The sequence below is a fragment of the Convolutriloba macropyga genome, chromosome 8, assembly GCF_964194025.1.
Source record: "Convolutriloba macropyga chromosome 8, txConMacr16.3, whole genome shotgun sequence".
In the NCBI taxonomy this organism is placed as follows: domain Eukaryota; kingdom Metazoa; phylum Xenacoelomorpha; order Acoela; family Convolutidae; genus Convolutriloba; species Convolutriloba macropyga.
The window spans coordinates 3,387,252-3,414,629 of NC_134475.1; the positions used below are offsets into that span (position 1 = coordinate 3,387,252).

The window sequence follows — 27,378 nt, forward strand, 5'->3', positions numbered from 1 at the left end:
AAAAACTGGCTTTTCAAATAGCTAACGCCTCCCTGCAGAAAGCATCATTGCAGAGAAAATAACAATTTGAAGTCAAACAACAGAAAATTTGCCAAAAAATGAACATGAAAAGTTAAGAAAATTCGATATATTTTTCATATGGTACAAGTACACATGCAACCGGAAAACGTTATTTCATGCAACATCAACTAGCAATATAATCACAAAACATCAACAAAACTTTAGAGACTACAGGCATGGGGCCTCAATTCATTTACCAATGAATTCAACAAAACGATACAATCGGCCAAAAATCGCAAAGAAATTCGCAAAGTTGATTAAACTAGCGTTTAATTCCCGTTAATTAAAAAGTTACTAAGAGATGTCAAAACAAGCTGAATATTATTGCTTTCTTTTGCAATAACCTGTTAGACAACATTACAAACCTAAATTCACTCGCTTTGCAAAAAAATTTCTCACCTAGATTTCTCGTTTTTTTTTGAAAAGAAAGTGTGAACAAAATCACCACTCTCCCTTTTCTCCGCTCGTCGAATTTGATCACTGAATTTGATCACTTTTTCAAACTTAATTCACTCCCTGAACTTCCGGTTTTTTTACTCACTCACTTATAAAAAAACATAAAATCATAACGCTTCTTCGGGTCGTAAAAAAGACAGCGCCCCAGTATAATTCAAGTTCATTGAACTGTAATAAAAACGACGAGCACCGCAATACAGCTGCGCTCAGCTTACAGCTTCGCAGCTATAAAAAGAATTTTTTCAATTGGTTCTCATTCAAAGACTGTAGACATTGACAAGCTCCCCCAAAATTGCCCAGCAGTTCGATAAAGACATTCGAAGAATACTATTTAAGTAAATCGTGATTATGACGCACAAAAAATGTCAGCATATGCGCTGAAATTTTTGAGCTTTTGACAAAAACTATAAGCTCAACTCAGCTTGGTTATCAAAATTTTGGTCACTCAGATGAAAAGGAACAACAAACAATTGGATACGGGGCACATTGAATTTTTTAACGAGTTTAATAACTTTTGAGACAGCTCATCGATGTTGTATATTTACCTCGAATACGATGGACAAAAAACTATCAAAACTTACATCGCAAAGATCTGCACTTCCACAGTATAAGCTTTGCCACCATTCGGAAAACTGAACAGAGTTATATCGACACTGTCGAAGCTGATAATATCGGACAGCTGTATCGAAATGTTGAGCTGAAACACAATAAAATATTACAAAAAACTACTGAATGAGCGTCAAAATAGAGAATCAATTTTATAAGTTGCTTTTCCGACTCACTGTAGTTGGGGCGGAGCTATATGTTCATCTGGATGCTTGCTTCAAAAATTAATTTTGGCATTGCCGACCTGTGTATGTGATGTAGAAAGCTACAAAATAAATCAATATAAATTTCGTCGGATGCAGCATATTTCAACTAGAGGTTTTTCAAAAAGAGACTTTAGAGCTAGCTGTTTTGCGGAGTTATCGAGATTCAAAATTTCGAATAATCGAGATTTCAACCATTTGGTCCGACTATTTGTGATACAACTATCGCCAAATTTGATCACTGTTCCCACCTCCACCTTAGTGAAGGAAGAACTATATGTTCACTGGTTTTTTGTTCACTCAATTTTGGCCGATCGATATAATCATCGCAGAGAGTTTTGACTGGTATTAAGCAGATGAAACAACATTAAGCAGATTCTTTTATGCATCGCTAGGAAGAAGTTGGAAAATGTAGTTAATGAGATTGTTTTACAAAATGCCGTCAAGCAGAGAATATATAATGAAAAAGATCTTTTTTAATTTCATTTTTTCGAGCAGTTAACGAGGTTGAAATTTTACTCATTGTTTTTATGGCTCCGTTTTGCAAATCATTAATGAGTTCTTGAGTTTTGGCTCCATTTGTTGTTCTTTTTTAATCTTGTAACTTATTCTCATCGATCAGCGATGCAACTGGTTTCCTAAAAAGAACTACAAGTAAACCTACCTATTACATTCAGTTCATAAACAAAAAAATTATAAGTCACATTGAATTTCAATGGAGGGTCAATTGAGCATATACTAAGTTTTCAGTTAATCGCTTATGATTTTATGGGTTCGACACTCTTTTCTAGCATTTTTTATCTCCTGTTTTCGCCTGCATTTGGTGTTCTCTGTGTAGCCTCCTGACTTATGATTAATGAAAAGTCCCATTCACTACATATGCGGTATAAGTTAATACCTTTTTAATGCCTTCATTTGTTTGCTAGTAGTTATAATGATTGTGAAAGTATCATGAGTGTATATTTGATATTTGCCACCCTTTCTCCTTCTTATAGTCAACTTTTAAAAATAATCTCATCCAATATAGTTCCCAACTTCTTTCTAGCGATGCATAAAAGAATCTGCTTAATGTTTCATCTTCTGGTTTCATGGCTGATGCTACAATTTTGCGTAAAAAATGTTACTTTTTGTATAGTCGCCTTAATCCCCATCCCATATTTTTCCCTCTGTGTCCTGTGAAAAGAACTGATTTATGAAGTGTCGTAATGCAGCTTGACGGAGGAGTAATTGCACATATATAATGTCAGCAATGAATTGATTATAGTTTTTTTGGTTTCAAAACCATTTGCTAGCAGAATTGTTTTTTCAAATTTTTTTTACTGTATTCAATTGTTCTTAGCCCTATGATATATTATAATGCATGGCAGATCAGTTTGAACAATATGAAGGTATAAAGGAACATATGAACTGTATTTTAAAAACTAAAGGAACCTAAATAGTAAGAGCATTACTGTATTTTTGATCTGTGCCGCTTTTGCTTCCTCTAACTTAACTTTGTTCGTTAATTAAAGTCTAATCTACTTCTAGGGGAACAAACATAAGTTATTTTAACTATTTTTTATGACTTTGATCATAGAAAATCTCAAATTTTCCAATTTTAATGGAGACTCACTTGAACATATTTATTCATATAAGTTAATAGAATATGATTTCAACACTATGTATTCGTAAATCGTTCCTGAACTTTTGAGTTTAGTTTGCATTGATATTTGTTTCGTACTCATATAGTTTAGTGTCACTAATTAATGGAGCCTCGAATTCCTATAGAGCTATAAGTTAACGTATCCCGTTTTTTTTTGAAGTCATAAGCGAAAGGCTTTGATGATTTTTGACTTTATTTGCATTAAAATTTCAATGAATTTTTGAACTTTGCTTCTATCTTCTTGTGTTGACGTGTTAGCTATTGACGGATTTGACGTTTTCTAGTGACGGATGAATTGATATGTTTTGCTTAGTAATTTGTGTTTATTAGTTTTTATCCCATAATATTTTGCCATTCGTATGAAAATATTATAGTTTTCGCGTTATAATAATTTGAGTTTTTGCCCACATTAATGTTTTTGTTGTTGCATTATTTTTTGCTTGTCAAACAATTATATAAAATTAACGAGCAGGCTCAGTAGTGTGCCTTTGCACATAATGTTCTGACCCCGCTCAACCACGTTTTGGGCTTAATTGTACACTCAATTAGGACAAGATAAAAAACGTTTGGTCGAATGGGAGCCACCAAAAAAAATAAAGCTTTCATTTCTTCCAAGCACCTAAATTTAAACTATACCAAACTTCTGCACATACCAGCAAGAAAGTATTATTATAAAAGCACAATTTTGAAATGAAGTTTACAAAAAATAATACTACCAGGCGTAATCAATCGGTGTGTTTTTACTTCATTACTACAGAAAATTTCATAAATCCGATATTCCTATTGTTAAGATGTAAAAGCAAACAATCAATTAAACAAACAATGAATTGAATACAGCACAGTTTTTGTCAAACTATAGATTTCGAACAATGTTTTTAATTAATCTTTATTCATATAAAAAGCAATTTCGTAACAAGTTGAACTTCTCGATTATGCTTGTTAATTGCTTGTGAAACATACTTACAATCGATTTGATATTTAATCGTGACATTTTATTGGGGACTGCTTTCCCTGCTATTATCGGACAATTTTGTCCGGGACTCTATTGTATGGGAATGATTTGCGTTTTGGGACTGTTTTACCTGGGTTGTTTTGTCCGGACACGGGAACAAAAATGAAACATGATAAAGATTACTTTGAAACTCAAAATTGGCCAAGCAGTTTTTTTTCATTAAAAAGACACACCCACAACTACAAAAATTGCCTCAAACTTGTTCGAGATCAATTAATAAAAAATAATTAATCACTTTATTCTAGATTAGAAGGCGACTGAAGACAATAATTAGATCAAACAGATTTTATGATGAATAAAAAGAATTGAAGAATAAGTTCTATGAATTTAGCAAGTAGGCTCAGTAATATGTGTCTGCACATAACATTCCAACCCTGCTCAACCCCATTTTTGACTTATTTGTCTACTAAAAGCAAAAGAGATGGAAAACTTTCAAAAATTCATACATTGTTTGAAATTAATTGGTGTATCCATTCAAAAAATCACTTTCAGCTCAAACCATTAAAAAATTAAAAAAGAATTCACTAGAGGGCTAAAAATTCCTGCCATCAAGAAGAGTAAAAGACAAGAAAAACAAAAAATCAAATGAAAAATCAAATTTAAAAAACAAGCAATACACACTGCCAAAACTCAATTTCCTCTTAATGTATTCCTCTTAATGAAATTTAAAAAGTAACTAACCATTTTTTTCGAATTAATTATTTCAAGCTATCAATTCAAATCAGTGAATGGCTTCATTTATAACTATGAAGCCCGGTCAATTAGAGCAAAATTAGGCCAACACCATTAATGTGATATGTGACTTGTCATTAATGAGCCAATAATGTAATAATCGGAAAAGACCGCAAAAAAAACCTCAAATATTGGAAACCTCGCAGTATCAACGCCAGAAATCGTTATTTATATTATAAAACAATAATGACAAAAAGCCACTGAGGCCTGCTAAAAGGTGGCAGAAATAAGATTAAAAGTGGTAACTCTGAAAATTTTTTTATAACAAAAATTTAATACTATAAGTCATAAGAACCATAAAATTCCAAGTTAGCAATAGTAAAAAATAATACATTGCTACTACCTACACATCCAATTGGACATGTCATTTACGAGACTAAGTTAAAAGACTGCAAAACAAAAACATACACCCAAAACCATTTTAGGCAAACAGTGTTGAAGCCAAAAGATCATCAGCTTTTCTCAAAAACTATTCCTTAGGGTCACTGGCCTTCTTTTGCACGTAAATTTGACTTGTCAATGACTGTGCTTTGAATTGAAATCATTTTGAAATATAATTAACAAAAAAGCAAAATCAAAAAAAATATTTTGAAAAAAAGGGCTCAAAAACAAACCCGATAACTCTTGATTTGTCAAGTTCAACATCAAGCTCAAAAATGGTAATGCTATTAATGCAAGAAATGTTACCGTATTATTTGATTTGACGAACAAGCGAATATATCATAAATGATGAATTTTGGATACAAATCGAGATATTTAGCGAAAAACGATTACGTACCTACTGCAAGCCTAAGATAGTTTATTTAATATCTCAATTGGTACTGAAGTAGATATTTGATTAAATAGACTCAATCATAAGATTACAGAATGAACATCAATGCTGGCAATACTCAAGAACTCACCAAAAATAAATAATATTTTGATTTTGAGCTTTACTCAGAAAACACAAAGATTATTTGGTTGGCCTCATTTGAACTTGAATCAGACCGTCAACTGATTGATCTTCTTTATTCAACTAATTTGCTTGTAATTGGGATGTATAATCTTTAAACGTAAAATCCAAATTCGAAAACTTTTTAATTTGGAATTCTATGTTTGAAAAGCTTTTTAATGATACCACTCACAGCTATTTAGAATCAATATATCGGTCCGTAGGCGAAAACTGACTGAACAAAAAACCAATTGAACATATAGCTCGTCGCCCACTAAAGTGGGTCGGAACAATAAATATAAAACAAGATTCAAAAAATTGTTAAAATAACATCTATTTATACAGTTTTGACTGACTGCAGTGTAAAGAAATATTGGAGGTCTTATGGTTCTCGCATATAATAGCTATTGGAATCGTTGAATTTTGATTTAACTTGATAAAAATTTTTCAAACTTTGATCAATTTCCGTATCACTGGTAAAGCAAGAGTGAAAGATTTTAGTTTAGAAACTCAAATGAGCGAACAGCCTAAAATGGAAGGATATATTTGCTGCTATATGATAAGAACCTCTTGGACGTTGGGAAGAGGTGGCAGAGACGAAATATCGGCAGTCGAGGGATCTATCGCGGACTTGTTCACAAATGATTCATTCACTGGCAAGTCCAATGGCGAGCTACCGTCTCCAGAAATAATTTGGCCAGATTCGGGCGTAACAGAGTCTGGGTCACTGCAAAACTTGGCTAAAACAAAAAAAATTGTCATCGAAATAGGACTCAAAACATGTCATCAAAACAATTGCATATCAAATTTGAATTCTGAAAAAGACAAAAAATTTGATGTCAGATGGTATAATGTTCATATTTTATGCCACGTTCAACGTCATTTTCTCATTTTCTGAAGTAGAACAGATGATGTCACTCATATAATAATAATTTTGGTTCCTGCGTAATCGCAGCGGAACCGCATGAGGCTACTGCGGACTGTTCTCAGCTGCCCTTTTTCTTAATATTCCCAATATTTCAGACTGTTCTTTTTATGAGCAGCATTGCTCTTTTTTTTTGGTGACTATGGCCACTCTTTTTGCGTCTGAAACTTTCACGTGATACCATCATTGCAGCCAGCATTGTTCAGGCTATGGTCAACCTGAAGCTATGATTAAGTAAGAGCTCATCCTTACACACATATTACTAAAAAATTTATTTTTTAAAACAAATTCAGTCCCTTTATCTATTACAGAATTAACTTACACTGGTAAGTGCTAGTGTAGGCCGATTCAGAAGCTGATGCTGACGCAGATTTGCTCGCTGAAGGCGATGGCTGCGATCCTGAGAAAAAACAACAGAATTTAAGCGCTAAACATACAAATTTCGAATAAATGAAAAAATTTTTTATCTATAAACAAATTTTAGATAAATACGAGTTTGATGAAAATTAAAATCAGCGGTTTAACGTCGAGCCAGTGAAGATCAGATTAACTTTTGAAACAAGGAAATCAAATTATAACCAAACCAAACCAAGATCAAATCTACTCGAAACAAAGAACACATCAAAGGTAAATCCAATCAATAATAAAACATGACATCATATCAATACAACATTTTAAGTATTTTAAAGGGATGTTATTTTTTTCCCAAAAAGGACTTTTGAACGCTCCTAAAATGCTCTTTAATGGGACACATCATGTTGAAAAAGTAGAAATCATTAAAATTTTTCCAACCAAAAAAATTAAAGTAATTAATTCCAAATTCGAATTTGTTGACTGACGACTGAGATCACAACGAATATCATTTTGACGAACTTCTTAAACTTAAATTGTTTTGCTGGAGAAATCTCTCGAAAGATCACGAAATAACCAAGTAACTCATAACTATAATTTTTTGACAATATCACAACAAATTTTTTTCGTGAAAAATTGGCCTTCAAAAAAGGAAAATTGTTGGAATTAGAATATTTCAAAGCTACGACATAAAAAAGACTTTAATATGTCATCTAAACGTTTCAGATTTTTCTCTAAAGTTTTTAAACAATTTTCAGTGAAAGACATGCGATAAAGAAATTGATGTGAATAGCGTAAATAGGAAAATAATCGCTTAAAAAACTTCGATACCCTGGCAATTATATTGGACGATTAGAATTCAACTGAGAAAGAACTAAATTGTTATCATCAATTGTAACATCTAAACATCAATATCTCCAGCTAAACAAAACAGAAAATCAGCTACTTAAACCCTCTTTGAAGAAAAATGAATCGAATGAAATTTTGCTTTCCAAGAAAGCCGTGAAATATTACTAAAAAAACTTCCGTTTCGATGAGCCTATTTTGCACCGTTTGAGGTAACATTTTTTTCTAAGGCTAACCCCAATTACAAAGAATTTGTCACCTGCAATACGGATCAGTTATTCTGTTGTCTTAACGCTCTTTGAGAATAATATTTGAAAAGAAAAATAAGCGAGACTAAAGATGTTCAATGAACGTCCACTTCAATTTCAGAAACATTCGAATTTTACATGCTGTTTGCCAAGGACGAAACAAATTGAGCAAACAGCTGTTTCAGTTAATTAATCATCCAAAATCAAAACAAGATTATATTTATTATTATTGGAGAACGACAAGAAAAACAGCTAGGAAATGAAAAAAAAGGTGAAAAGTGTCATTTTACACTGAAATAGGGCAAAGTGCTCAAATGGCGTTTAAATTTTTGAAGTGATGAATTTACTTGTACTCGACACGCCAACAAAATTTATCAATTTAAAAATTCAAAAGCCGTTCTAAAATAATAATATATTCTTATAATATTCTAAAATAAAAATGAATAGGATTTTGCCTGTTTTCTAATCTCGATTACTCGATCAAAGAAAAAAATATCTAGATGTAGAAAAAACGAACCAGCCTTTGTATTAACAAATAAATCAACGTTAAAACTTTAGTCCGCTATGACAACTCGAGGCGAGAATAAAACTTCTGAGAAAAATTTGCACTTGTTCTGTTAGATTGTTTTCAACTCTTGTGCCCCAGAAAAATTTACCGCAGAACCAGCAGATTTCACGATTAAAATCTTTTTTTTTCAGTAGTGAAACATTGCATTTCAAGAATATTTTAAGTGTCCTGATGCACTGTTATTCTTCATTATGATTATATGGAGGTCATACAGTTCGCCTAGGCTAAATTTATCCTGTATAGTCAGAAAAAATGTTCAGATTTGAAGTTAAGTCTGAGCAAAATAATGCTATATTTTCTTTGCTTAAAACTTGTAAAAACTATAGTAGTATACAAGCTCTTTATACTAAAGCTAGCTTGTAGATAATCATCACAGAGACCCTTTAGCCGAGTGGTTACGACTTGCCACGCAAGTTAAAAGTTTTAAGTACTCAAGCGGACGCTCCAATCGCATGTTAGGCAAAACCTCAGATAACGCAAAAACGAGACTATCCAGTGTGAACTGGGCAATAAGCAGGGCACCATAAATCCAGAAAAAATCGGTGTTCTCTATACTGGTTCAGCACCGATTTCCTTGCCACTCACCGCCGGGTTTGCAATTGTTTTTGCATCCTTAACTTGCAATTACGCGCTCTAAGAAGAGATAAAAAAGATTGAGAGAATTAAAAACGATTCCAAAACGATGGGGGGTGGTGACAGAGGAGGGGGGTCAAACTTTTAAGGAACCATCCATCATACCACTAAATTGTCTCCATAACACAGTTTCGGTGAATCGCATTCTCAGAGACTAGTAAGGCGGAAGGCTCTAAGAGAGCTGCTCAGCTACTCAATTCCCTCCGAGCGTTGCCTGTTTATCCCGTTTTTGAGAGTCAAAAGTCAAATGGGTCAGCCAAAAAATCGGTCAAGCGAAAACTCGCATAAAAAGACCACAGGATTAATGTAATTGCTACAAACTTCGCTTGAGCAATTAATGTTGATAAAGAATAACTGGACGTTGGGTTAATTGGAACCCATTAACAGATTGACTGAAATATATGAAAAAACTAGGTTCAAAAAATTTTTAAAAATTAAGCAATCAAGAAGAAAAAAAATGTTTATTAACTTATCAAATCTAAGATTTGGCACGAAAATTAATTTAGCACAGAAATACAATTTAGAGGTCTGACAATATCGTTCGAGCAATTAATGATGATTAAGCATAACTAAACATCGGGTTAATTAGAACCCATAAAAAACCGACTGAAATAAAGAAAATAGCAAAATTTAGGTTGGGAGCATTTTTTTTAAAATTTAAACATAAATAAATGAGAATAATGTCTCCCAATTTATCAAATTAAAGATTCAGTACATAACTTAAGTGAGCACAAAAATACAATTTAGAGGTCTGACTAACCTATACAGCCGTACACCTGACTGAAGTACAGTAAGGGTAGTGTCGACCTTTCGGTACAGAAATAGGGGCCCGTAAAAGCAGCAGACGGAATCGGAACAACAATTGCCCTCAAAATCTTGTTTTTCTCGTTTGCCATCACAATATCGTAAACAGTGTCCACATCGTACACCTGAAACACAAATGAGTTCTTTTCTGTTTCTACCCCCCCCCCCCCCGCCTGTTCGCCCCCTCCCCCCCAGTCTGTTCGCCCCCCCCCCCAAAGGTAATTTTCGATTTTTGAGGATATTTCATTTTAATAGCGGTAGTTTTAGGTCATGAGGAAAATTGGATAGATTTTTCCTCTTGATTGTCGAAAAATTAGTATGATAAAGCCATTCGTTTGAAAGATAAGCGCTAAAGTTATAATAACGCGCAATATCTATGTATGCTTACATTACAAGCAAAGTTCAATCACCACATTAACTGTAAAACTTCCACCCCCAAATGAACCCAGTAAATGAAAAAAAGGGGTCTTTCAAATTATACACTGGGGGGGGGGGGGGGGGGGGGGGCAGGCGAAACAAAAAAAATAGATCCAAAGACACACACGTTTAAAATAATTGCTTCAAAAATCTATATCATGCTAATGCTTTTCGAAGTTTCGGGTTCTTAAAGGACTGACACGATAAGGCCGATGCGGAATAATTTCGATTAAAATTTTGAAATACCGGTAGCCATTATCCACGATACCTATTTTTGGACTAGCGTGAAATAGACGTGCATTAGTTTAAAATAATAAATCAATTGATATTTAAATCTGAAACAAATGTGAATGTCAATTGACAAATTTTAAACACCCCTTACTTAACACCAAGTCAATATCAGTACTGGGCAAGTCTAATGGCAAGTCCAGTTATCAGTACTGATTCAGAGCTATGATCATAACACATATAAGATTTGACGATACTTGAAAAGTATAAAGGTAATAAAAATAATGGGTGTTGGGTGGTGGTGATGGTTGTAGTTGGGGGGGGGGGGAGGGGGGGGGGCTAGCATTTATAATTACTAAAGGACAGGAACTGAAGGAACCGGGTTTTTTTGAACTACCTGAATTGGGTTCGAAGGTCGATCTGTGAGGCCCTCAAACGCTACAGAGAATTCCCCGTCTCCTGCAGTTAGCGCTACCACGAGAGAAACGTCACCTGTATCTTCATTCTTAACGTGGAAGTACAGGTAATAAGTAGAGAAGTCGTACTGCTGACCGGTCGAAAGGGGATCCGCGGGGCGAGAAATTCCCAGTTTTGTGATAGTGATCTAAAAATAAAGAAGCTATTTATAAACAATAACTGAAGACGACATAACCGTTCTTTTACGCCCCGAAGAGGAGTGTCGGAGAAGCGCCTTTTTTAGGAAACGAAGAGGAGTATTGGTCTAATGCCATTTTTATCAAAAATTTTGTTGAAGTGTTTTTGAAACAGGAAGCGAAATGCGCTAAAACAAAGTGTTTAGGTCAAATTTCTGAAGAAAAGAGAAAAGTGTGCAGAATAGAGAGTAGTTTTCTGTTCATGTCGCAATTTTTGAGAGAGAGCGAGAAAAGTAAGCGTGAAAAAATTTTTCGATGAGCGAAATTTTTTGATGACGTGCGGCTTTTTCAAAGCGCATTTTTTAGTTCAGTGTTGTCAGTCAAAGGTGTTAATCTCAGTTATTTAATTTAGAAATAGTCCGTTTGGGGGCATCTTTGACCATATGAAGCAAATATTACATTTTTAGATTCAATTTTCAGCTATTTTTAACTTTTCCTTTGTTTTAAGCTTCTATAGCAGTTTTTGTATTTTTCTTCATTTTTATAACATTTTGGGAGTTTTTTGGTTGCAATTAGTTCTTTCTGGCGGATTTGACAACCTTTCAATTTTGAATTGTTGTTGTTGCTTAAGAAAATTCAGTAAAATTGAGCAAATTTTAGCCGACTTTTGATTTTTCGAATTTTTTTCTGCCTACTTCTTCTGATTTAATGCTTCTCGCTGAAGTTGTTCCTGGTCAACTCTGAATTAAGAGCCATATATAGGTGTTTCTACTATGAAGTGACACTTGAAAGCTAGACATGGCATTTTTCACTGAAACAAATTACAAAAATTTATTTTTCAGATTTTTTTTGTTCTTTGCATTTTTAATTGTTGTTCAAAATTCCTCTGCTACCAACAGGGTGGCCGACTGATTCAGCAGAAAATTAAGTTAGACATTTTAACCGAACAGTGGGTGGTTAGGCGCTTGAAAGCCAGAAAAAGCACTTTTCTTTAAAAAATTTTTTGACAAATTTCTTTTTTTTGCAGGTGAATTGTTCATTTCAGCTTAAAAATGATGTTAATTATTTCTCTGTAGGGGATGGTAGTAAGGGATGGTAAGTGCTGGTTGATTGAACTGGAAGGCAATGAATGAAGCTTTTTTCCCCGAAAAGGGTCCGGGAAATACATGCAAGCTTTTTGTAGAGAATATTTTTTGTTGATTTTGTCGGTCCTCATCTTTCCCTTTCCATTTTATGAACCAATTCAGTTAGATTATCTGTCAATTGGTATCATTGTTGCCAAATATCTGTATTGCAATCTCACTTGCCCTTTTGCTAAGCCTAGTACAAAAATAAGTACTTTTTTATAATATCCTATATCAGTTTTTGTGAGTTCCTTTTCTGGTGTTATTTTTCCAGTTACTGTCTCAAAGTTTCTGATAAAACTACGTAAGAAGTGCTTTGAGTTTGCAAGGGTGGTCAATTTTCTACTACGAGTTGTTTACAAAAATCCTCTGGCAATGTTTCAATCATTTTTTGGGAGTGAAGTCTGAAGCATGATATCATACTCGCAAAAAAATTTGAGAGGTTTGATTGTTGAAAAAAATGGAGAGGAGCGAAAAGGGAGTGTCTTTTGCTCATACCGCTGTTTTCGGAAACGCAAGAAAGTGAGTTGTGAAAACAATATCTGAAAACGAGCTAACTTTTTGTGGGACGCAAAGACGCCTAATACATATGAAGTGCCAATTGATTACAGTTGGAAGAAAACACTTTTCTATAAGCAATTTGACAAAAATTATATTTTTTTTACTATTTTTATAATGTTTTGCAGTTTCTTGTCGGTAATACCGATGACGTTTTTTTGGCGGTAATCCCAGATTTCTGATCTTATTATGTGTAGTCAATTGACTTGCCAGCATCCCAATAGTCTTATTTGCTTTAAAAACATTTGCATTTTTTGTTCAAGTTGTTTTCAAAAGCGTATACATACAAATATATTTTGTTTTCCGCATGAGTGGCTTAGGTAGCTACCATTTTTCTGACAGGGTAATTTCTTGGCAGAGGCGGCTCCTCAAGTAGTTTCCGGAAATTCTTTTCTTTTTAAATCAGTAATTTTGTTGCATTATATTCAAATGAGTGGTAATTTTTTTTTGCTTTTTGCTCTTAAGAGGTTTCACTATAGGCCAGACAGGGCACTTTTCGTTGAATTGACTAATACAAATTTCTAAAGTTTTTCAGATTTTTTTTCGTTCGTGGCTTTTTTTGAATTTTGTTTAATATAGTTCAGCCAGGTGTTGGATTTATGAAAGCTTGAGTAGCAGAAAAAATTGTTAAAATTGTTACATAAAAATGGCCGGGAATGAGCATTTCAGCACTTTGCGGCTACTTTCGTTCAAGAATTTTGACAATTATTGCTTTTGTCCTTAATTTCCTTTCCTTTCCCTCCACTTTCTCTACAAGAAACATTGCAGTTGATTTTTCTGTCATTGCTAGTCGTTTATTGAATAAAAACGTATCGTTTCACACGGTATTTTGCCAATAGTAATTTTGGAGTCACAACTTGAAAAAACAATTTTTATAAGATTCTTTATCAATTTTTTCAGGTCCTATGCTTTTCTATTGTTCTTTTTCCTGTTATTGTTTCTTGAATTGAAGGGTATTATTGAGCAGCATGTTCTTTATGTCGGTTAGGGAGGTCAACTTTCTCCCAAAAGTCGTTTCCGGAATTTTTCCGGCTATGTTTTTTTATCGTAATGTTACTTTTTCCGCGTGAACAAAACGTTTGTCTTCAAAGCCATGTGTGAACAAACTACTGCAATCTTTGTATTGATAATAGATCAGCATCTATACTGTGAACACAGTCTAGTCTCATAAGTTTGCGTTTAAGAGACGAAAAGTTGTTCCTAGTAGAGTTTCGGAATGCTCTTTCTTTAAAATTTACTTTATGTGATTTTTTGATGGATAATTTATCGAAGAGCAATGAAATAAATCCCACGATAAACTCAGTTAAAGTAACCCCAATTGTTATGCAATTGAATACAAAAGTGTGGCATCTGCAATAAATTTAGCAAAAAACCATCAGTTTCAAAAAAGTTGGAAATTTGTTCGAGAGAATTTTATTGTCAGATAAAATTGTGAAGTTGAATTAGAAAAATTACAAACATCCCTAATCATATTATACTAATCAAAGTATATTTGTATTTTTGCGCAAAAGTTTTGTAAATTTTCTGCACGTCGTAAAATTGTGCATAAGCGTATAATCGATCTTAAGCTTAAATATTTTTGTATATATTGCCTTTGCTCCATTGGTCTTTAGCACTCCGGTGCCATTTTTCCTTGAGTCAAGAAAGATTTCTCAGGATAAAAAATGTTTCTAGAGCATTCTTAAATAATTTGAAGAGAATTTGTTGAGTATGTAAAAAAACTTGTTGAAAGCAATTTAGCTTTTGAATCAATATAAATAGACTAACAAAAAGAGAGAAACTCTTATTCCTCTTTAAAGTGCTCGGTGATGTTGTCACAGATTGGAACAGGAGTTATACTTTGGGGGTGCAACGCTCAGATAAAAAACTTTATGATAAAAGACTAACGTGTCGGGAAAAAAATCCCACCTGTAGATCTAAGCACGATTTGAAGGTTAATTGAATGCAAAAATTACTGCTTTTTGTTTGATATAAAAAAACAAACAATACTCAGCTGTTCAAAAATCGATAGAGAAGATCGGGTAAACCACATGGCCACATAGAAAAATAGTATACGCGAAAAGTGTGTAACCAAAAATGTGACACAGACTTTTTCTACAATTTTTTCTTAATTTATCAAAAACATTTGCTTCAGTAATGTGACACTAAAAAACTGAATTTATTAAAGATTTAAACTAGTAGGGTATATTTAATTAAATCACACAAGAATTAATTAAAAGTACAAACATAGCCGGCAGATTGCCGGAGTAGCTGCGAACGAATAGACCTGCGTGCCGTATAATAGAGATAGAAACAGAGAAAGGTCTAAATTTAAAAAAATTGACGCCTCTCAAAAAGCTAGGTAAAAAAACATTCAATAATAAATTTATAAAACTTGTTAAGATTCATCCCGCAGAAGCCTCTTATTAGGGACCTTTACTGCACATATGAGTTCCTTTGACCTTAAACAAATTCAAATTAAACTTAAGTTTTAAAGTGCAGAAGTCAATTTATTGAGTGATGTAAGTCAAGTATGATCAAATCTAATCACGCAAAAAACTTTTGCTAAAGAGAGTGAGAAATGACGTCACGCGCGGAAACTCCGTTAGTGAGTGGAAGAAGTCACACAGACTTTTTCAGCTTTGCTGTATGAACGAATGTAAAACGGAAAAGAGCGTCAGACGACGAAACAAAAAAACATAGCCGGAAGAATTCCGGAAGCGACTCGAAGCGTAAAAACTTCACAAAAAACCTTACCGTAATTGCAGCAGAAGCCATTACTTTTTGTATTAAACCATTAACTCATTACCTCCCCGAGTCTGATCTAAAAATTGGTGAAATTTTAACCACTGTCACCAAGAGAAACAAAATGCAGCAAAACTTTATATTATTGAAAACGTTTGACAATGTTAAGAAAAGCTCATAATAATTCAAATGGTCAAAATACTGATAGGGTGAAAAAACTGAGAAGGCATCAATTGCACTCAAAAAATTCATGATTCTAATCTCAAAAAGATCGCGAAAGCGAACGGCAGATAATAATCTTAGAAACTTAGTTAGAATTTTCAAAAAAAGATTGCTAAAATTTATGAATCAGAAAACCACTACAATTAGATTTCCAATGACTGCAATTAAGAAAAAACAACACATACTTCGGCCTTGTTGCATATACGCTAGAAAACAAGATTTCATACCAATTAAAAAACTAAATTAACCAAAGAAAAGACAAAAGCAACAGAATAAAACTCAAAGGCAAAAAATTGTTCAAAAACAAAACCAAGGCCGGAGAAAAACGCAATAAAAAACAATAAACGGAAATTTCGGAAAATGCTTTCTAGCAAACTCTCAATACTGCCTTATGTTGCAAACCAAAGAAAAGACTAAAATCAATTGCAAACCAAAGAAATGACGAAACTCTAAGAAAAAGCTGAAATCATTCTTTCTTCTAACAACTAAAAAAATTAACATAACGAATAAAAATGTCGTTGCTAGGATACAAACTAGAATGTGAAGAATATGGACACCATACAAGGAACACCGTAATAATAATACTAATTTTTGATTTTTGAAAGTTAAATATCAATTTTAAAAAAATCAAGAAAAACGAATACATTTCATTGTTCAGCATTCGAGACTCAGAAAAAACAAGTCATCCGAGACAAAGGTCCATTCTTCGAACAACAAAGAAAAAGCAGAATTCAAACATACGAAACATTGAAACATTTTGCAAAAAATGGTCAAAAAAACTTTTAAGAATGCATTCATGAAAAAAATTTTAACTGCTTTTCAAAAACTTAACGCCAAAAAATGATCGAATTTTTATTGAAAAGAAATTAAAGTACCTCATGTTGCACTAAAAGAGTTTCTAGTAATGAAAACCAAAAAACAAACAAAAATCTGACAAAAATTTGAAAGAAACTACCAAAATCGGATAAGCATATGTACAATTTTATAAAACAAAATTACATCGAGGTAGAAAGAGGCATTGATTATATGAATTATCAAACGGAAGTTGTCATAATAAATGATATTTGACAAAAAGACGACTGAAAGATCCAAAAATGAAGAAATTAATAGCAAAAGCCATAAATTAACTAAAAAATCAAGAAATATGTGCCAATTTTGAATTTGAAACGCATTTTCAGGTTCTGCAAAACACTGTGGCATCAATTTCCGAGGTTTAAATTTCAATATAGCATCGAATAAAAATTATTTCAACAAAGAAAATAAATTACAAGCAAAAAAATCTGGGCCACTTAGATGAAAAAACGGCTAGAAACGGTTATCTATATGCGCCATTCAGTCAAAAACTACTTTTCAAAGTCAAAAAGTCATTCACTAAACGCAGCGCATGATCAGAAAATTTCTCTCGCTCAGAAAAAATTAGTTCACGCGGCAATTTTACTCACTTTCGCTTTTAGGTCAAAACAGCGTCTGAACGAATAGTACTCCCGGTAAAAAAACCTTAAGAAAACCAATACTCCTCTTCGAGTCGTAAAAACCAAGAGCACCGCAATATAGCTACGCCCAGTTTACAGCTTCGCAGCTGTAAGAAAAGCAAAAAAAACAAAAATGTCAACAAATCACCTATAGTGTCATATTCATATTATATTAAAATTTTGACTCTAAAAGTCAAGCTAGAAAAGTGAAATGTAAAAACATTAAGAACAAATACTATTTTATTTACAATTTTAAAATGTAAACTTTCATGGCAACTCATAGAGAATGTCAGCTGTTACTCTTATGTTAATTTCCTAGCATAAGCATGGGAAATCGTTTTTTTTACAACATTGAGATTTTTTACATGACACAAAGATATTTTGCAGAACACAAACTATTTAAGTCAGAATTTGAGTCAGAACAATATGCAGAATTTATTTAGGTCAATTATGGATCAAAATTATGTTTCTGATGTGATTGCATCCGATGTTGTCTCATCGTGCGTTAGCTGCTACTCATATACAAATAAATTTACAGGTTTATTTTCTATATTACTATGTGTATGTGTTTATGTGCTGTGATTATAGCTACTTATGAGGGGTGTTAATTTTTAATGCCAGTAGGTGCACTTACACCGTCCTCTCCTAGCGTGTCTTCGAATGAGAAGACAGCTGTCATGAGATTGTTACCGGGATCCTTCAAACACACGAAGTCGGATGCTCCATTTACATCACTGCTGACGTCATAGTTGCAAAACGAAGATTCAGTTGAAGTTCCAGCGGAGGAAGCTAGAAATGAGAAATGACATGACATAAAAATACCGCGCAACGTGATGGGGCAATACAGAATCTATTGGATGTTGGAAAATAAATTCCTTTTTATTTACTTTTATAAATTTTTTGTTTCTTTTAATAATTTGTGTTGAAGTCACATTTTTGGTATACCAAAATTGCTTGTGATCAGATGATAGCAGATCAAAATGGCGGATAATTAGAAACATCTTTAGAAACAATTAGAGACCATAAAAAACAGATAAGACATTGGTTCGTTCACATGTGAGTTATTTTGCACTATTTATGACCTCGACTCTAGCTGAAAAGTTATTTCGAAACGCTTGATCATCAAAAAAAGTTTTATTTAAACCTAGAGATACTCGAACAATTTTAAACTAAAGTTAACCCCAGAACATTTTAATTTATTTTATTTGTGCATCATTTAATTAAAAAGACTGTTTAGTTCATTGACAATCTTTGAAAGAGAATACATGATTTCATGGTGAACATTCAAGTGTCACCAAAAGAGTCTATCTACTGGAAATCCCGATCTTTTCCGTTTGTTCCTGCGAACAAAAAATGCTAGAAAATGCTGAAAAATATGAAATATAAAAATTATTTGCAATAAAATCAAATTGAATTCGTTTGTGCCAAAAAAACGTTACACCAGAGGTTAATCTAAAAATTTAAACTACGTCAGTTAGCGGTAGCAATTATTCTCACCTTTAATTAAATGCCTAGATCGAAAATATCGTTAATTTATTCATACAATTGAATGATTTTTTCATAATTTTATTTTTGGGCAGATTGTATTAGATCTCCGTGATCTTGTTATTTGTCGATAGTGTTTGTATGTAAATCTTTGTACAGCAAACAAAGTTTTTTTCTTTTTTCTTTCTCAGGCACAATTCAAATGTTCAAACTGAAAAAAACATAGCTGAACAAGTCCTGAAAAATAATCTACAGAATTGACTGGAAAACTAGAAACTACAGTGCCTGTCTATCAGTTCAATTGATCAAAGCCACACAAACAGAAAAACAAAATTGGAGAAAACAAAAATATTAATATTCCTAAAATTCATGAAACTAATATCTAAGGGTTTATTGGTCTCTAAAGATCGAAAAACTTGTAAAAATGACCAATGTTTTCAAAAAATGGACAACAATTGCAAATTTTTTGCAAGTTGCTAAAACTCCGTGACATTAATCTTTTTTCAGAACCACTTTTTTGTCTCTGACCTCCGTTCAAGCCAGTTTTCAAGTAAAATAAGGCTTCACTGGAGAGATAAACTCAACCTTAAAGACTGATAAACTAAAAAGTCTGACAAAAATTTTGAATAAATTTGTAAATTTCAAAAGTTTACTAAAGAAATCGCTTAAATTCGTGATATGAATATCTTGAAAACCGTTTCGTTGTCTCTAGAAACTATCCAGTAACGCAATTTCGAGCCCTAAAAGAGTTTCATTGGCCCCTAGAGAGCAAAAAGCCAAAAAAAACGTTTTCAAAAAAACTTGAAAAAATAGCAAAAATTGACATCAATTTTGAATTACTAACACGTATAGCACAAGAATCAATTATACAAAAAATATGGCTTTCAAAAAACTTTTAACTAGAACTTGAATAACGTTAATTTGATACCCATATAAGAAAATCAAAAGATGACTAAAAACGTTGAAATTTGAACCACATTGGGCCCAAAAACTAAAAATTTAGGCCATCAAGCACTTACAAGACTACTAAAGTCAGCTTAGGGTCTCTAATTAACCACTGGGAGTTACCTCCTGTTTATCCCCAATCAAAAGCTCAAAGTCAAGAAAGTGTAAAAAAAAACATCTTACAAAAAGACAGAGCACAATACAATAAATATTCTTTGGATTGTAAAATATGGTGCCAGGCAATTGTGTCATATAGTCTTGCGTAATAGGGAGATCAACAGTATTACTATAACAACTTTTTGTTTAAATTCTGTAGGAATTACTATCAAGCATGAGTAGTCATTGCCCTTTCTATCGAAGTCTTTACTTACCCGTGAAATTTTTTTTACAGTTTTGAACAGAGCAGTGAGTGATTATAAGTTGATAGCACTAATAATGATGGTTTGTTGCGCCTCCTAAATCGGGGGCTTTATTTAGACCACTATAAAGATTTAGAATGAAAAATGAAAACACTCGAGCACAAATTTCTGCTTCTGTTGTACTACATACCTCTGGTGGTCAACGTGGAATTTAAATTTTACCGACATACAAAAAAATAAGGCAACTTTACCTTAAAAAAACAGTACCTTACCTGAAACGTTAAGGTAATTTTACACTACCTTAACTTAAAATTTACCTTAAAAATTAAGAGGGCTCTACCTTAAATTTTACCTTAAAAACCCCTTAACTGTTAAGGTAAAAGTAAAAATTCAGGTAAAATTTAAGGTAGTGACCTCTTAATTTTTAATGTAAAATTTTAGTTAAGGTAAGATAAAATTACTTTAACGTTTCAGGTAAGTAATGGTGTTTTCAGGTAAATTTACCTTATTTTTTTAGTACGGGGAGGGAACGCGTGTTTATTGCTATTGTTATTTACTTACGTTTTTCGCATGAAATGAAGTTGGGCTCAATTGTGGTTTCAAGACATCCCTTGGTTTTGATTGTGAACGATTCGACTGTTATCTCGTATGGTTCCGTAGAAGCAGGTCCATTGTTAAACATGACATTACGAGTAGTGAGATCATCGGGATTCAACGGAATGCTACTCGTTGGAATCCAGACTACGGTGCCCTAAAATAAATTTGGTACTTTTAAGTGCCCAATTCATTAGAGAACATCTATGCACCCGGGCCGAGGTGTCCACCCCTAGTCCACCGTTATTAAGCGAGATTAAGGGTGTAAAGCCTTTTCCACTCTTATTTTTACACTCTTTTCCCCGTTATTTTTCGGCAAAATCCTCGGCCCGGGCACTATTAAGGATCTTCGCCCGAAACAAACCTTCAATGGTTAAGAGAAGAAATGACGAAACAAAATGAATCAAAGAGAAGCAGTCGAAATTCAACACAAAAAATTAGCAAAACTGAGAACTGATTTATTTATCTTAAACGCTTGTATCAACCATTATTAATTCAAATAAGCAAAATGATGTTCTGAGTATACTTAAGGCGGTCAATGTGACATGCGGCAATATTTTTTTGGCATCTATTGTTTCGAACACCCCAATGCCGTTTATGACCCCCAGTTGCAAATCATGTTGTAATAGCGTTATCATGTAAAAATAGCACGTGCACTTTGGGTGTGAAAGTTTTATGCCCACTAAACTGGGGGTACAATACAGAAAAGACTCAAATCTTTAGTTACTGTTTAATGGTCATAGAAAAGAATTAACCAATTTTAAGAATTAATTCGCTCTTTTAACTTACAGGAGTTGAAGGAACACCCCTGAATAAACCACCGCTAGTTATTTCCAGGACAAAATAATCTGTTCCGGTCGTGTAGGAAAGAGCCACAGATTGGTCTGGATCCTCAGCTGATATGTCCAGAACTATCTGCATCAGTGTCACTCTTGCATTCGTCTGCAATAAACAACTTAGATAACCGAGCCATTCATAAATTCATAAAACTAAAAGGTGATTGATGTAAGCCAATGTTGAGAGAATGTTTTCCCAGGTAGGGGTTATTTCGCCACCTTAATTACACGGAGAGGGCCGCAAGCAACTTAGACCCAAAGTTTTCATACTTCGACCAATCTTCTTTTCATATCGGCCGATCACGGTCTTTTTTCATCAATCGACCCCTGAACTAGGGTGAAAAACAGTAAGTCTAAAAATTATTAAATTAAAAACGATGAGTTGCCATAGTAAAATTACAGAAAACATACAGATATCAAATAAAAATAGTTAAATTTGTATAGAACCACACGCAGCAAATGGTCCAAAAAACTTTTCGAAGGACCATCTATAGTTCACTATTGCTTCGGAGATTATTGTGCAGCTTCTATAAAATTATACCGCAATTAAAACTATCAATTTTTTGAAAAAAGCAGTACGTTTCTTCTCGAAAGCAAGACACAGAATAAAAAAAAGAAAAAACATTAATTTGACTCTTAAAAGCCTTCGATTTAAACTTTGACTCTTAAAAACATTACAATTTAAAATTTGTCTCAAAAAGTTAATAAGAAAGTTTTTTCTTAAACTATAAACTAAAAATGAAGTTTTTGCAGGAAGTAAAAACATTGTTATTTATTAGTATATATATTCAATAATTGAAACACTATAAAAACCATTTGAAATTGAATTCACATTTTTTTGTTTCATCGAGAAAAAAAATTAAAAAATCAAATTTGTCCTATTCGATGAATTCGATGAATCAAATTCGAATTCGATGTATCCATGTTCGTTGTACAATCTTATATCCAAACAGTTGCTGTGAAAAAGAGTTTGGCTTTTGTTCAGAGTCTCTGTTCAGAACTAACTTGTTCACAAACCCTTGTTCCAAAACGTATTGAGAGGATTTTATAGCTGTTTTTATAGATTACCAGTTTTTTTGACAGAAAAATGCTCTTCATATCTGCTTCTAAAACTCAGAAGACATTTTCAGAAGAAAAATTTTGCATTTCCTAGAAAAACCTACACCTGACAACTGTTGGTTTTAATTAGAACGCGATAATAGTGGAAACTACGAGAATCTGTACTAAACATTTTTGTTTCGGTTCATAAACTGCTGCTTAAAAACAAAGTGAAGGGTCCTAAATTAGTGATGGTAGTGAGCTCAAGTCTATTTGTAAATTGATTCCACAATTTTGATTTTCTATAACTTGCTGTGTCAAGTTGTTTTTGATAAACTTTTTGGGAGTACTGAACATTCAACTACCATTAAAATTTTCTCATTATACAATTAATATTGAAAAGGAACCAGTTTAAAAGGAACCATAACAGTTAGTCAATTTTCTTTGTCTGCTTTGACGATTTCTTAGGCTCTATGTTTTGTTTTGATATGTTTTCGAAAGTTTTTCAAAAAGAATAGAAAAACATGTGCACGCCACAAAACAATTTCAACACCAGCACCTCCTACCAGTTGCCAAACATAGCTGCATGCACCAAGCAATGACAAACGAAAAATTTTTCTGCGCTAAATATGTTTGTATTTTACAAATTTTAGCCCTGAAAAGCGCTGAAAAGCACTATTATATCTTCCAATAGATGAACCAATCAACCAAATTTCTGAAAAAAATGAAAAATTCCTTTTCATCAAAAATTTGAAAAAATGCCATTTTTAACTTGGCAACAGGATTGTTGTTTTTGCAAAATTTTAGATGTTTAGAAGGTTACTTGCTATACTTTTACAAGTGCTGCAAAAAATGGCCAACAGGGCGTTTAGCCTGCAAAGGAAAATGGGAAATTTAGCCCACAATTATATTCCAATTGGTCAATAAATCTCGAGAAATGATTAGTACTCTGGAACATTATTTTTAGTGTGCGGTTTGTTGGCACTCCATTAGGCCTCTCCGCGGCCGCACCCACCCCCTCCCTTGCGGGGGAGAGGGTCCGACCACTTGAAGACCTTTGTTATACTAGTTGATAAAAACTGTGCCGTCTATTTTGCCGCATAGAAAATACCGTTCTTAATTGGCCAATCAGAGCCTCAAAATTAATATAATTGCTCATTTGATTAAAAAAACAAACGACTGGTAATAAAATTGGCGGGAAACGGCGAAAAAGCGGGAAAATTTTGGGAATCTGACAGCTGTCATCACTACCCTATTACAAGACAACAAAACATTCGGTTGTGTTAGCTCTGAAAATGAGCAAAATTGGAAAGACTTATAAGAGAAGAAACACCATCAAGTCGCCGTTAAGGGCATGCTCGTTCCAGCTCGTTTCGTAGTCACTTAAACTGAGAATAACCTCCTCTTTTCAAAGTTTACATCTATATTTATATTGTTAGATTATTCTGATTTTTCCCGTTTGTGCCCCCCCTCCCAGTACGTTATGCGCCCCCCATTTAGAGCCATTACATAAAAAATCATTATGTAAAAATATGGCACGTGCGTCTGGGGGGCGCAGATAATATGCGCCCACTAAGCTGGGGGGCACAAACGGAAAAAATCCGATTATTCATATTAGATTAATGCATCAATGCATTGGTCAACTAGGTAAAAACCGAAATTTTTGACAATAATCTTAACAACTCAGGCTGCTTAGAATTTTTGCATATTGAGAGCAATTAAACGGTTTATAAAAAAACCTTTGAGCTCAAGATTATCGTTTTTTTCTGGCAAACATTTCATTCATTATAAAATTTTAATTTTAAAGTTCGGCGTGTGATATATAATTGATGATATTGAATTCAAAGAACTATTAAAATTGCATGATAAGATTCAAAGTGGAGCTAGAAAAGATTTGAAATGTTGAATAATAATAAATTGAGAATCAAATGGTGTACTTGTGTAACCCTCAGCGAACAAAAGGTAAATTTATTTGAGGTGGGCAAGAAAAGAATAATTCTTCTTCAAGTGATCACTAATTAGTAGCTAATTAAAAATATGGCATAAATATAAGCACGGTTCGCTAGAAAAAAAATCCTACTTATCCCAAACAGTGTCAACATTGTATTCCATATGGTGTATTGAAAAACACTCTCCGAATTTGAAGCAAATTGAAAATTCATTCTACCTCTACACGAAAAGCGTAAAAGGATAAAAATAAGCGACTAACCCCAAAGTTATGGGTCTGTTCTTTGATGTACCGCGACATTGTAGCATCACAAATCTTTCCTGATACGGTACCAACAGATACGGTCGATCCTTCACCTCCACCTGAAGACACGCTCTGAGATCCTTCGACAGCTTCAGAAACACTTGCACTTCCTCCCTCACCAGCAGAAACACTTGCACTTCCTCCCTCGCCAGCAGAAACACTTGCACTTCCTCCCTCGCCAGCAGAAACACTTGCACTTCCTCCCTCGCCAGCAGAAACACTTGCACTTCCTCCCTCGCCAGCAGAAACACTTGCACTTCCTCCCTCGCCAGCAGAAACACTTGCACTTCCTCCCTCACCAGCAGAAACACTTGCACTTCCTCCCTCGCCAGCAGAAACACTTGCACTTCCTCCCTCGCCAGCAGAAACACTTGCACTTCCTCCCTCGCCAGCAGAAACACTTGCACTTCCTCCCTCGCCAGCAGAAACACTTGCACTTCCTCCCTCGCCAGCAGAAACACTTGCACTTCCTCCCTCGCCAGCAGAAACACTTGCACTTCCTCCCTCGCCAGCAGAAACACTTGCACTTCCTCCCTCACCAGCAGAAACACTTGCACTTCCTCCCTCGCCAGCAGAAACACTTGCACTTCCTCCCTCACCAGCAGAAACACTTGCACTTCCTCCCTCGCCAGCAGAAACACTTGCACTTCCTCCCTCGCCAGCAGAAACACTTGCACTTCCTCCCTCGCCAGCAGAAACACTTGCACTTCCTCCCTCGCCAGCAGAAACACTTGCACTTCCTCCCTCGCCAGCAGAAACACTTGCACTTCCTCCTTCACCAGCAGAAACACTTGCACTTCCTCCCTCGCCAGCAGAAACACTTGCACTTCCTCCCTCGCCAGCAGAAACACTTGCACTTCCTCCCTCGCCAGCAGAAACACTTGCACTTCCTCCCTCACCAGCAGAAACACTTGCACTTCCTCCCTCGCCAGCAGAAACACTTGCACTTCCTCCCTCGCCAGCAGAAACACTTGCACTTCCTCCCTCGCCAGCAGAAACACTTGCACTTCCTCCCTCACCAGCAGAAACACTTGCACTTCCTCCCTCGCCAGCAGAAACACTTGCACTTCCTCCTTCGCCAGCAGAAACACTTGCACTTCCTCCCTCGCCAGCAGAAACACTTGCACTTCCTCCCTCGCCAGCAGAAACACTTGCACTTCCTCCCTCACCAGCAGAAACACTTGCACTTCCTCCCTCGCCAGCAGAAACACTTGCACTTCCTCCCTCGCCAGCAGTAACACTTGCACTTCCTCCCTCGCCAGCAGAAACACTTGCACTTCCTCCCTCGCCAGCAGAAACACTTCCACTTCCTCCGGCAGCTTCAGAAACACTTGCAGTTCCTGCGACAGCTTCAGAAACACTTTTAGTAGGACCTGGTGTGAATCTCGGGATAAGAGTCGTTTGAACATTTGTAGGGACAGGAACCGAGAACATGCCCGTTACTCCGCACGGAATAATGGTCGATACGCCAACACTCGATGAATGTGATGTCTCTTCTGAAACAAAATCGAGCAGTATAAACTTGTCTTTAACATAGTTTTTTCAATTGTTTAGGAAACTCAACGATTTGGTACAACTCCTTTTCTATGAAATAACAATTGTTTATAAAAAATTTGGGATCTATTCTGTTTTGCCCCCACCCCAGTGTTTTTTACGCCCCCTGTTACAAAATATCTTTTGTTATATAGCACGCTACTATGTAAAAAACAGCACGCGCGCCTGGGGGTGTAAAAAATATAAACCCACTAAGCTGGGGAGGGGGGGGGGGTGGGGCAAACATAGAAGCTGGGGGGGGGGCAAACATAACAAATCCAAAATCTGTAATTTCATTTTTAAGTAATGATTCAATATTAAACAAAATACTTAAGTCATTTTTAAGGTAAACTAAAAAAAATATGAAGTTGTGTATTCTTTTTTTTTGACAATTGGGAGGATAACAATTTGAGGCTGCAATCGAAAATATAAAAAGACCCAAAATCAAAAAAATACAAAACCTCTCAGAAGCAACCACAAATGCGCCAGGTAAGTGAGCGAGGAGCGAAATTTGGGACCATTCCCCTATTGAATTCCGATATACTGTACGCCTCAAATTAAAAAAAAAATGTTCCATTAAATAGCAAGTTACTATGTGCTATGTGCTGATACAACACGCGCCCTTTAGGGTTGTCATCACAACGAAGTCAATTAATTTTGGTGGTGGTGGTGGTGGGGGGGGGGGGGGGGAGGGCACAAACAAAAAAAGCCCAAACAAAAAGTCCAATGACAGTGCATTAAGCATACAATGATGATCTATTGGCAAAATTGAAGAAATGGTAGTTAATGCGTCACACATAATAGCAAACGAAAGATTTCCTCAATATGATTTTAAATTTCCTCAATAAATATTTTCTGCAAATAAGTCAAAAATAATTGTGTGTCCTTGAATCTCTAATTGGGTGCCCGCACAACGGACATTAAATAATTGTGAGTGATTGCTTTGAAGTCAGACTGCATTGCATGAGGTAAAAAGTGATAT

General features: G+C 34.6%; 2 protein-coding genes across 2 annotated transcripts in view; one reads left to right on the top strand and one right to left on the bottom strand.

The window, feature by feature from the left end:
• Positions 1–26,297, bottom strand: part of LOC142344323 (uncharacterized) — a 111,319-nt gene extending 85,022 nt beyond the window's left edge. The window contains exons 1-9 of the mRNA XM_075395911.1: positions 24,822–26,297; positions 21,528–21,680; positions 20,706–20,895; positions 17,990–18,144; positions 11,060–11,266; positions 9,974–10,142; positions 6,890–6,967; positions 6,210–6,382; positions 1,098–1,213 (exon numbers count right to left, since the gene is read on the bottom strand). Coding sequence (XP_075252026.1) covers positions 1,098–1,213; positions 6,210–6,382; positions 6,890–6,967; positions 9,974–10,142; positions 11,060–11,266; positions 17,990–18,144; positions 20,706–20,895; positions 21,528–21,680; positions 24,822–26,297 — 2,717 coding nt within the window. The remainder of the gene's footprint in view (positions 1–1,097; positions 1,214–6,209; positions 6,383–6,889; positions 6,968–9,973; positions 10,143–11,059; positions 11,267–17,989; positions 18,145–20,705; positions 20,896–21,527; positions 21,681–24,821) is intronic.
• Positions 26,298–26,319: 22 nt separating this feature from the next.
• Positions 26,320–27,378, top strand: part of LOC142344324 (uncharacterized) — a 76,728-nt gene continuing 75,669 nt past the window's right edge. The window contains exon 1 of the mRNA XM_075395912.1: positions 26,320–26,377. Coding sequence (XP_075252027.1) covers positions 26,320–26,377 — 58 coding nt within the window. The remainder of the gene's footprint in view (positions 26,378–27,378) is intronic.